Raw genomic sequence first — 11,738 nt, forward strand, 5'->3', positions numbered from 1 at the left:
CCCAGGGAAGGAGGTGTAGGAGCAGGAGGGTATGATTCAAGGTTCTGTACATGGCTCTTCTTTCTCCCGTCTCCCACCTCCCAGTCTCCAGCCAAAAGAAGGCAGTGGAAGCAAAATGTAGCCTGGCCTGTGAGTACCTGAGTGAGGAGGACTACATGGACCTGCTGTGGACGACCCTCTCGGAGTTCCCAGGTGAGGAGCCTGTGCGAGGTGGGACCGGGACAGCCAAGCCTGGGAACGTGGCAGCTGCTCCTGTGGTGGTTCCAGCTGGTGCTGTCTGGAAACAAATCCCCTTTCCAGGGGAGCTGGAGATTCTTTTTTTTCAACCCTTAGCTACAAGAACTGTGAAGGCTACTCTATTTGAAAGCTAGCAAATGAAGCCAGCCATTGTCACGTTCATTGGCAGAAGACACGAGACTCCTGGGTCAGAAACAAAGACTACTATGCATGGCACAGCCAGCAGCAGGGCTAGTATATTAGCGCCGGCTCCCTTGCTCCCAGATCTCACAGGGATGATGGCGAAGGGTCCAGGTGGATGCTACACGTGCAATGAATTAGTGGGTACAGCTGTTGGGCTCTAACTCTTGTCCTATGACAAGAACTAGCTCATCCAAATGCATGCAAATGCCGATAATGAATGATGGTGGCTCCCTGAGGAATTACCCGAGTGTTCCCTTCCAGGTACCTGATTGATCTACGAACTCCCTACTTTCTTTACCCTGCTTTCCAGTTTTCCTTGCCTTCCCAACATCTTCCTCGATCCCTTTCTCACTTTGCTTCCCTGAGGAATCCCAGGCTTAGGGAAATCAAATCTTCTGTAGTGGGTTCCCAGAAATCTGGCCAGCTTTTGTCCAGAGAGAGACATCATCTTTATTATAGTGGACAGTAAACAGACCTGCCCTTTGCTCTGCAAGGAGACAGTATCTCTCTCTTCCAAGTTTGTTGACTATCCAAATGAAAGGACAGCCTGGAACAAAGGCTTCCTGGAACAAATTGCTTCTAATGCTAGAAATACAAGAGACCCCTGGAGAATTGTCCCCCATGAGCACTCACACTGGAAGGATCAGTGGGGCATCAAAAAATCCAAAGTTGCACATAAAGTGAAGGTGATCTATTTTTTCCTTTAAAAAACCAAATAATTGTTACAACAATGGTAGTATGAGCGCTTACTCAATAAATGAGTGTATATTTGGTCCTATGCTCAGTGTTTTATAGCTATATCTCATTTCGTCCTGTGAAGTACATAATTATCCCCCATTTTACAACTGAAAAAACTAAGGCATAGAGAGGTGTAGCAAAAACTGTTCCTAAACTTTCAGGTGCCAGTCTCTGCATCTTTGTGTCTGAGGGCTAACTCAAGAGGAATGGAAAGCCTCAGGATGCTGAGAAAACTCAGGTTGCTGAGAGTGCCAGGGAGTTAAAAAGCTGGGAGCTGCTTTTGAACAACAAATGCAGGAGTTGGTGGTGTACAAATACCACAGCTTCCTCACTCCTTAGGCAGGAGAATGCTAAGATGCATTTTCCGCACTGGCTCCCAGAACTCCTCAGTGGAATCTGAGAGTAACTGCCCACAGTGGTAACTGTCTTGACAGGCTCTCTTACCTTCCCTTCCCTGTCTTACTTTCCCACCCTCCCACTGGTGCTTCTTTGGGTTACCTCTCAAGTAAACACTTGTACTTGAACCCTTGTCCCAGGGTCTGCTTCTGGGAGAGCTCAGCTAAAACACTCAGTGTCCTACACTGAGTGTCCTACACTGGGAGCTAAGAGTTGGGTCCCACCCCAGAGCCCAGAGTCTTCATTCCTGTATGATCCTGTCTATCTTTCTCTTAAAACCCTTCCCCTCTATGGCTCGGTGGGTAAGACTAGGAACATGGAATTAGACACCACGTTGCCAATAACCATTTCCATGACTTTGGGTACTCACCACAATTTTCCGACGATTTCCATGATGTTGTCTTTCTGAAACTCAGATAATTCTTATTTATTACATTTATGATTTGCTGTGTCTGTTCCCTGACACATCCCGAGGCTCCGAGAATAGTTCCTTTTTAATTTATTAAAAAGTTTAACTTAATTTAAAAATGAGTTCCACTTAATTTTTTGACGGAAGAAGTGTGGGAAATTGATGATTAAGCAAGATAATAGATGCAAAACTGTTGATCCCAGAGTTAATTATTATTAATAAAAACCACCACGCTATACTGCCTCTACTGAAGTAGAGAGTCTTATTTTATTGAGCCCCATTTTACCAGTGAAGTAATTAAGGCTCTGAAAAGGCAAGGGATGAACCCAAGACCACAGGACAAGTCAGAGGCAGGTCTGACTCCCATCCCTGATGTCCATTGCTTGGATCCAACAAACCCCACATCCCTTGGTGCCTATTTCATTATCCGTTGCTATGCAACAAATTATCCCATATTTTAGTGGCTTCAAATAACATATTTATTACTCTCAGTTTCTGTGGGTCAGGAAGCTGGGCGTGGCCTACCTGGGTCCTCTGCTTTGGCGTAACTGACAGGACGACAATGGCGGTGTTGGCCCAACATCTGTAGTCACATCTGGAAGTTCAGCGGGAGCAGGGTCTGTTTCCATGCTCGCTCACGTGCTTGCTGGCAGGATTCAATGCCTCCAAGGGCTGTTGGCCTGAGGACCTCAGTTCCTCACTGGCTGTTGGCCAGAGGCCTCTCACAGGCCCGTGCCTAAGAAGAGTCAGGGGGGCAGAGAATGCTAGGAAACCAGAAAGCACATTCTTTATAACTTCATCTCAGAAGTGACCTCCAGTGTTTTTCTGTATTCTAGTCTTTAGAAGTAAGACTCCCTAGGTCCAGCCTGCTCTCAGGGGCAGGGAATTCTTTTTTTTTTTTTTTTTTTTAGGATTTTATTTATTTATTTGACAGACAGAGATCACAAGTAGGCAGAGAGGCAGGCAGAGAGAGGGGGAAGCAGGCTCCCTGATGAGCAGAGAGCCCGATGCGGGGCTCGATCCCAGGACCCTGAGATCATGACCTGAGCTGAAGGCAGGGGCTTCATCAACACTGAGCCAGCCAGGCACCCCAGGGGCAGGGAATTCTATGGGGTGTGTACCAGGAGGTGGGGGGTGCTGGGAGCCATGTTGGAAGCTGCCTGCTATGGTGTCCCTGCTCTCTCCCAGGTGTCCTCGTGACTCTGTGGATCATCGATCGCCTGGGCCGCAAGAAGACCATGGCCCTGTGCTTCGTCATCTTCTCCCTCTGCAGTCTTCTGCTGTTCATCTGTGTTGGAAGGTGGGTCAAGAGACCGGCTCTCTCGGGCCAGCAGGCTCATGTCTCAGGTCATGGTCAGTGGCTCTTTGGGCCTGTAAGCTGTGGGCTACACTCCTGTCGGTGATCTGAGAGATCACCCCCTGCCCCAACCCCTCACTGGGACTGAGACTCTTGACCACGAGATCAGACTCAGTCTGGGGCCTCTGAAGGGGTAGGACTGGGAGGGCTCCTTGGGCACAGGTTTTGCCCCAGCACTGTCACGTTTAAACTTTTGACGTTGTCTCCCAGTGAGGTCATGCACACAACTGTTTATGTACGGTTTAAAAGCATTCCTTTGTTCGAAGGAAATACTTCAAGGTCCTGTTGTATAATCCCTTTTCTGGCATTTCTCCATTTTCCCATCCATCAAGGACCTCAAAATAGGGAAGGGGCTTGTGTCTCTCTTGACCTCAGAGAGGCCCCAGACCAAAGCTGACGATGAATGTGTGGAAGGTCTGAAAAGGTAGCTTAGACCCTAACATGTTGGTGTTCTTAGGCATTTGGGGGAAAAATGGAACAGGGGGTCGGGGACCAGGATTATCCTAACAATACTGTATAGAAGTTTACTGGCCCTCGCTCAGCTGGCTCCTGACTCTATCAGGTCCCGTCTGGGTTTTCAACGATTTGTATCCCTTCTCTCTGGCCTTGCGACCAACCTGGGCACCACCAATGTTTGCAGCTCTTAGCCTGGAACTTTGGAGAACAATAAACTTATAAAGGCAGGCCTTTCGAGAGGGCACCGGGATTGCGTGCCTGTGTGGATGTGTTGGGTGGGGGTGGGCTGTGCCGATTTCTAGGTTCTAAATTCTGCCTGGGCAGATAGGACTTTGCTGAAACAAGCTGACAGGGGAAAAGAAAGTGCTCATCTTCTTTTTTTATTTCTCTCCCTAGAAACATGCTCACTCTGTTACTCTTCATTGCAAGAGCGTTTATTTCTGGAGGCTTCCAGGCAGCCTATGTTTACACACCTGAGGTAAGAGGGGTGCCTGGGAACAGCTGGGAAGGGGAAGGAGTGGGCTCTGCCTCCAGAAATACCCAGCCTGGGCTCCTCAGAGGGGATTTGTCCAGGGGCCTGTCTGAGCAGTGACTGTGAACTCTTCATTCCTGTAGGCTATCTTCCAATTGTTTTGTTTTTTGTTTGTTTTTTATTTTTTATTTTTTTGCTGCTTATAAAAGCTGATGTCCAATGTAAAAGTTCCAAATGGTATCAAACTGCATAAAACCAAAACTTAAAGGGCCCCACGTTCCCCTTCCTAGACACCACCTTTCTGAATAGTTCAGTGTTTTCTAGGCACATACTGATTTATGTCAGTGCATGTACCGAACTGGGGAAGTGAACAACTATTTCTTAATAAAGAAAGTAATTACAATGGTGTGGGACAAGACTTAGGGAAACAAGAAAACAGTAAAGCAGTGCCCCAGAGCTTGCAGTGGGGGTGGAGGTGGCTCAGGACACAGCTGTCACCTGACGCCAGTGGGATGAGGAGAGGGGAGTGTTCCAGAGTCCCAGGAGAGAGATGTAGAGAGAAGTTGTGGCCCTTAGTTGAGGGACACATGTGGCCTGAGGCAACCTGGAAGGGAAGGAGCAGGAGAATAAATACCCAGACCTCTCTGTCTTCTACCTCCTTCCCGTCTCCCACTGGGGCTCCCATCTTCCCAACCAGAAGCCAGAGGGCCAGGAGCCTATGTGGTCCACATAGGCCAGGCCCAGGGCAGGGAATGAGGTGGGGAATTTTGGAGGAGAAGATTGGAGACAATGAGTACAGGACACATGGATCTACTTTGTTGTTTCCAACCCTTGCTCTACTATGCTATGTAGTAAACAGAGTATAGTATATATAGTATATCCTACACATAATATACTAATGTATACCACATACTATACAGTATACTATATAATATATATATATAATATATATTACATACTATCCATTCACTCCTATATAGTATATAAGTGTATATTATATACTCTATTTTATTATGCTATATTTTATATATACTGTTTATATACTTCACTATATATGTGTATATATATATGTTTATATGTTACACATAGTACATGCCCATAGTATATACTATGGGTATATACTTTATATATATTATGTATATATACTTCACTAAACAGTATATATACTTTATATTGTATACTATATTATACTATATGGCACATATATGCATATATATTATATATTTTACTATACTATATAGTATAGTGTGGGCAAATCATAATTTTATAATAATTCTCCTACTAACAGATATTTGGATTTTTTACAACTTTTCACTATCACAAACAATGCCAAGGTGAACAGCTTTATACAGTCATGTGCGTGTGTGTGCGTCCCTTCGAATAAATGTCAAGATGTGCAGTTGCTGAGTTTAAAGCCTGTAAACATTGAGTGGAACTGAGTGGAATTGAAAGCTCACCCCCTAAAATGTGACACGAATTTACACTCCACCCAGCAGAACCTGAGCATGTCTAATTTCCCACAGTCAGGGATTATGGGTTAATTTTTTTATACCTATTATACTTTATTTCACCTTATTTTAGATAGGAGCAAACGGAGGAGGAGAATATTATGTAACAGATGCTGTGCCAGGGGAAGGAGGGTGTCTAGATGATCCCTCATTCCCACAACACTCCAGAGCCCTCACTCTGAGTCATCATCCTGAACCCGGCTCCCTCCACCCCACCTCAGGCCTATCACCAATCCTGCCTCCTCCAAGGAGGCCTCCCAGATCTCCCCCTCCCCTGACTTGCTTTTGCTGGTCAGTGCCTGTGTCCCTCATTTAATCCAACGTATATGAAACTGTATTAAATTGTAAACTGTGGAATATCCATCACAGAATACAATTGCAGCAGTGAAAGAGAATAAGGTAAATGTCTATAAACTGCTGTCCATAGGATTTTAAGACGTAATGCTGAATGGATAAAGCAAGTTGGACTGGTGAGTATGATATGACACCATTTATATTTTGAAAACAATGCTATATTTTGTGTACACATATGTTTAATGCATCTGGATGGATACCTTCCAAACTTCATAACAGTGGGGACATCTGAGGAATATAGGAAAACCTGGGACAGGTTCTGGGTCAAAGGGAGTTCAGGTGTCTTAATTTCTGATAAGGAGAATATATTTATATATTGCTGTATCATTGGGTGAATTAAAATATCATATGGTATGCACTCAAAAGTATTTGTTGAGTGAATAAATAAATGAATGAATGTCAATGTATCTACAGTCATAGAAAAATCCAGAAGGATATACAGGGAAATGTGACAATGGTTATTTCTGAGTGTTGGGAACGTGCACGAGCTTGCTTTTCCCTGTATACTCATTCTTCCTGAGCTTCCACGCCGAGCACTGTACTTGTTAGAGCTATGCTAGCTGCTGTAACAAAAGATTCCCCAAGTGCAATGTATTGACACAGCAGAAGTTTCTCACTAAGGAAACGGGCCGATGTGGGTGTGCTTTCACTTTCACAGTGTGATTCAGGGACCCAAGCTCTTTTCATCTTGCCAATTCCTCATCCAGTAATTGCTAATCAAGGGTGATTTTGCTCCTCCCCCAGGGGACATTTACAATGCCTGCGGGTTTTTTGGGTCCTCACAACTCGGGAGAGCAGTGCAGAAGGTGCTACAGGCATCTAGTGGGTAGAGGTCAGGGGTGTTGCCAAACATCCTACAATGCGCAAGACAGCCCCACCATGAAGAAGGACCCATCCCCAAATGTCCCTAGTGCTAAGGTTGAGAAATCTTGCCACAGGGCCTCGGAGGCCTTGAGTCCTCCTTCAAGCCAGCAGACTGGGAAAGGGAGTGAAGAAGACATGCCTACTTTTTAATTCCCTTGGCCTGGGAGATGTACAGTGACATCTCACTTTGCCCAAGGGAGAGCGAGGCACGGGGGCCCCTTGGGTACAAACTGAGACACCGTGTAAACATTTCAACCTCTGTCTTTATGAAATGGAGGTCACAGCCCTTCAGAGTGAATGAATGAGAAGAGGCAGGTAGGGTAGGGTCTGGATCCTGAATGTGCACCAGTTCCTGATGGAGCTTTGGGGGACCTCCCAGGGCAGGGAGGACCCCCTCACTGGGTTCCCACCCACAGCTTGTTCTCTTGCCTTCTTTCTCAGTTGAACTTCCTATCCCCCTTGAGATGAGACCCCTCACCTGGTCTCCTACACCTGTGTGACTCACACCAACTTCAGGCCTGCCCACGGGGGGCAGTCCCAGCACTCCTGAGCTAGAGAGGAGGGAGGATCCTACATTTTCTCAACCCACAGGGATGCCTGTGTTTCAGGTCTACCCCACGGCGACTCGAGCGCTGGGCCTGGGCACCTGCAGCGGCATGGCAAGAGTGGGTGCTCTCATTACTCCGTTCATTGCTCAGGTGGGTGTCACCCTCAGATACCGGGGCGGGGCCATGACAAAAGCCAAAGCATGGCGCGTAGCTCCCCCACGCTGAGCCTTCTGCAGAGCCCGTGGTGGTGTGCATCACCTTCTCTGACCCTAATAACCATCCTGTGAAAGGAGTCATATCGCTTGCAAATGAGAAAACAGGCTCGAAAAGGTAAAGAGACTCGTCCAAGGTCACACAGCTGGGAAGCAGAGAAGCTGGGGCTTAGACCTGAGACTTTCCTATGCAAAAGACCCTGGGGGTACCATACGATTTGGCCAAAAACTAATTGGATGAGAACAAGTAAGATGAAAACAAACTGTTGAAAACAACATGATTTGGTGGGAACCATGTCTCAGGCCCTGGTTTCTGAGTTGCATGATTAGGTGTGTTTGCAGAATTTTGTAGCCCCTGTAGGTCTTGGAACATTTCTCTCTACTTCCAGGGATCTTATTTTGAAGTCATTTTGCTTTTTTGATAGCCAATTCATTTTTTTTCCTGTCTTTATCATTTTTATTTTTTTTTTGTACCAAGGTAAAAGTCACAGAATGTGGGGCGCCTGGGTGGTTCAGTGGGTTAAAGTCTCTGCCTTCGGCTCAGGTCATGGTCTCAGAGTCCTGGGATCGAGCCCCACATCGGGCTCTCCACTCAGCGGGGAGCCTGCTTCCCTTCCTCTCTATCTCTGCCTGCCTCTCACCTACTTGTGATCTCTGTCAAATAAATAAAATCTTTAAAAAAAAAAAGTCACAGAACGTAAAATTAACCATTGTAAAGTGAGCAATCCAGTGGCGTTTAGCACATTTCGTAGTCTAGTTCCCAAACATTCCCATCAAATAAAACTCCAGGTCTACGAGGCAGCCATTCACCGTTTCTCCTCTTCCCCAGCCCACCAACGTGCGATTTTTAAAAATAAGCTCTACACCCAACGTGGGGCTTGAACTCACAACCCTGAGATCCAGAGTCCCGTGCCATACTGACCAAGCCAGGCAGGAGCCCCCTGTGCATTCTGTCTGCATGAATTTACCTGTTCTGGATATTTCACATAAATTCCGCCACAAGTGTTAGCCAAGTGTCTCTGTTCTGGGCCGCTGTGTGTAGCCGTTGTGAGTCACTACTACCCGCTGCAGAGGGCCAGCCACGTGCCTGCATGATGCCAAGTCCTTTCGGGTATCCTATCCTCAGGAGGTAGATACTGCCCTATCCATTTGGCAGGTGAGAAAACGGAGTTTAGCTCTGCTGTTAAGCTAGAAAGTAAACAGAAGTACTGCTCTGAGAGAGTGCAGTTTGAAGGAATACAGACTCTTGAGCCTGATGGGGTGTGAGCTCAAACCCCAGGCCCATCCTTCGCGTCTGTGTGAGCTGGAGTATGCTACTTGGTCCTCTCTGAGGCTCAGTTTTTCCGTCTGAAAAATGGGGACAATTCCCTTGCTCTTAGTCGTGGGGACTGAACTGAATGGGATAATCCCACAGAGGGCTTACAAGATGGCCTGGCATTATCCATACTTCCTGAATAATCCCCTCTCACAGGCCCATGTCTCCCTCCCCCAGGTCATGTTGGAATCTTCCGTGTACCTGACCCTGGCGGTGTACAGCGGCTGCTGCCTCCTGGCCGCCGTGGCCTCCTGCTTCTTGCCCATCGAGACCAAAGGCCGTGGACTACAGGAGTCCAGCCACCGGGAATGGGGCCAGGAGATGGTCGGCCGAGGGACGCACGGCACAGGCGTCACCAGGTCGAACTCTGGCTCTCAGGAGTAGTGACCGATGTGGGGCTGAGCTGGTCTTTGAGGCCGTAGAACGCAGGGAGCTGGTGGAGTCCAGCTGGGGCACCGACCCTCACAGCCCACGTCAAGAACTCACCCCGAAGGACAACCTGGACCAACAGGGTTTTGTGTCTTGACTCCGTTTGCTCATATTCACTGAGATCCCCCTGGGGCTGGGGAGGCATTTGCTCCGGGGGCTTCTCTGGAGGTGTGGGGGGAGGTTTGTTAATAACCTGTGGACCTGCATGGGGAAAACTGCCACATTAGGAGTGGCCGGTGTCACCGGTCGCCAACCAGACGCCGCCCAGAGTCAGCCAGTCACACCCTTGGTGAACAACCCCCCACACATCTCTGTAGATACAGTCCAGGCCCAGGGCCCGGTAGAGACCTGCCGCGAGGGACTCAACACCTGCCAACAGGACCTGTTCAGGAGGTTTCTTCTCCATCCCCGGCCCCAGAGTTTTCTTCCTTGAAATTGCAGGTGACCCGGCTGTGGCCTGAACAGCTTCTTCCTGGGTCTGAGAGATGATGTCTCTGAAGGGGACCCTTGGTCTGCCTCCCCAGGGCCTGACTAGTGGAGACTCTGGCATATGGACATGTGTTTGAACTTGAGCCACGTGTCCCCTCCTGGTCCCCTCTGGAGTTGCTCTCTCTGGATCCAGCGGATTTACGGGTCTGTGGGGACGGCTGGGCTTCTACCAGATGACCGCCTCAGAGAGCTGTCGTCCTTCCCCCCCCCCCCCCCAGGAATTGGGGACTGAGGCCAGAGGAGGTGAGGATAAAGTCCAAAGCCAAAGCCGGGGCCTCCTGTTTGGAAACAACGAAGGCCAATGCCAGGGGCTTCTTTTCTGACCCCCTCGTTGGTCTGGTTGGTTGGTGACTTGGAGAAAGAAAATAGTTAACTCAGGTTTCAGTGCTGTGGATGTTGGGGATGGGTAACCGGCTACTCAGGCAAAGAAATGGAAAAGATTCTACACCAACCACCCCCTCCCATCAGGGTCAGGGAACCAGGAATCCTTGCCCACCCCTTGGTTTCTTGTTTCCCCCTGCCATCAAGGGCCGGCTTGGTCTTTGCATAGAGGCAGCTGCCGGGGGTCCAGCAATAGTTCTCTGCCATCAGTGGGGAGGACCGGGAGGGCTCACATGTGTGACACATGTACATTTGCAAAGGAAGAGAGGGCAGTTAGTTGGGTTTTGGGTTGGCCTCGGGAGGAAGGGCTGACGCCATTGTCTCAGCACACAACATACACCTCCAGGATCTGGTTTCCATGAGCCCTTTCCTCATCCTGAAGGCAGGGAACCTAGAGCAGGAGGGTGGAAGCTGCTGGATCCCATCAAAGGCCAGAGAAGACTGACCTTCTGCATAGAGATGCCTGCTTGAAGTCAACAGTTTGAGGAAGCCAAATGTGTACGTTCATCTCTTATTAAAACATGTTGGTGATGGACATTGTAAGGTTTGAAGTTTGTCATGATGTGTCATGATGTCTTAGTGACGGTTCAACTTGCCAACTTTGTCTATTCAAGGTAATCTCAGTGCCTTAATGTGATACTCTTTCCAATAAGGTGGGCAAGTCGCACCACTGGCTGTCAATGTTGTGACCTTGAGCCTGCTGGAGATACTTTCTTCCAATGGCGCGGGTGGGTAACTATTGCAGGTACAGGTCCTGGGTCATTGGCAAACAATCTCACATTCCCAAAATATAGACTATAGCCCCCTCAGCCCAGGCAGCCAGAGAGGAAGCAGCTTAGCAGATCTACCTCTCCCCAACACCCCCATTTCCTTGAGCCATGGTGGCTATGGCTCTAATTCTTTCAGGCCTGTTGAGCTCTTCTGTGTAATAGAAACTTAGCTTGCCTTCCTTCTTTCCTTCTTTCGCTTTCTAGCTAGTCAGACAACGCCGGATGAGTATGTCCATTCCCATCCCCCTCAAATAACCTGGCAGAGCTGGGGGCTGGAGTGGAACAGAAATGCTTGGTGGGAAGGAATGTTTTCCAGGCCCCGGGGTAAAGAGGCTTGCAGTTGAGGGCTTTCTCTTCTTGAGAAAATGAAAGTTTCAATCTCTTTGCCCTCCAGGTTGCCTACCCTTAGAAAAAATTAGTATTATTGAATGATACAAGAGCTGCCACCAAAACTGTCCAAGCTCTGAATTACACAAGGTCTTTAGCTGAAGACATTCGTATCTAATTTCGAACTTTCTAAAAGCTTGTTTCCATTAATGGAAATGTCAGTGGTTTCTCTCAGTGTTAGGAAAGACTTCCGAAAATGTAAAAGATGATCAATGTAGCTAAGACTATGTGGT

The 11,738-nt window shown here is 48.0% G+C and overlaps 1 protein-coding gene across 2 annotated transcripts in view; it reads left to right on the forward strand.

Moving 5' to 3' along the window:
- LOC123953740 (SV2 related protein) overlaps positions 1 to 10,890 on the forward strand; it is a 74,339-nt gene extending 63,449 nt beyond the window's left edge. For both annotated transcript variants that reach the window (XM_046024058.1, XM_046024057.1), the window contains 5 exons: positions 85 to 192; positions 3,152 to 3,263; positions 4,173 to 4,254; positions 7,583 to 7,672; positions 9,227 to 10,890. In XM_046024058.1, the coding sequence (XP_045880014.1) occupies positions 85 to 192; positions 3,152 to 3,263; positions 4,173 to 4,254; positions 7,583 to 7,672; positions 9,227 to 9,433 (599 nt within the window). In that variant the 3' untranslated portion in view covers positions 9,434 to 10,890. The remainder of the gene's footprint in view (positions 1 to 84; positions 193 to 3,151; positions 3,264 to 4,172; positions 4,255 to 7,582; positions 7,673 to 9,226) is intronic.
- The last annotated feature ends 848 nt before the right edge of the window (positions 10,891 to 11,738 follow it).

This window comes from Meles meles, chromosome 12 (genome assembly GCF_922984935.1).
Source record: "Meles meles chromosome 12, mMelMel3.1 paternal haplotype, whole genome shotgun sequence".
Taxonomy (NCBI): domain Eukaryota; kingdom Metazoa; phylum Chordata; class Mammalia; order Carnivora; family Mustelidae; genus Meles; species Meles meles.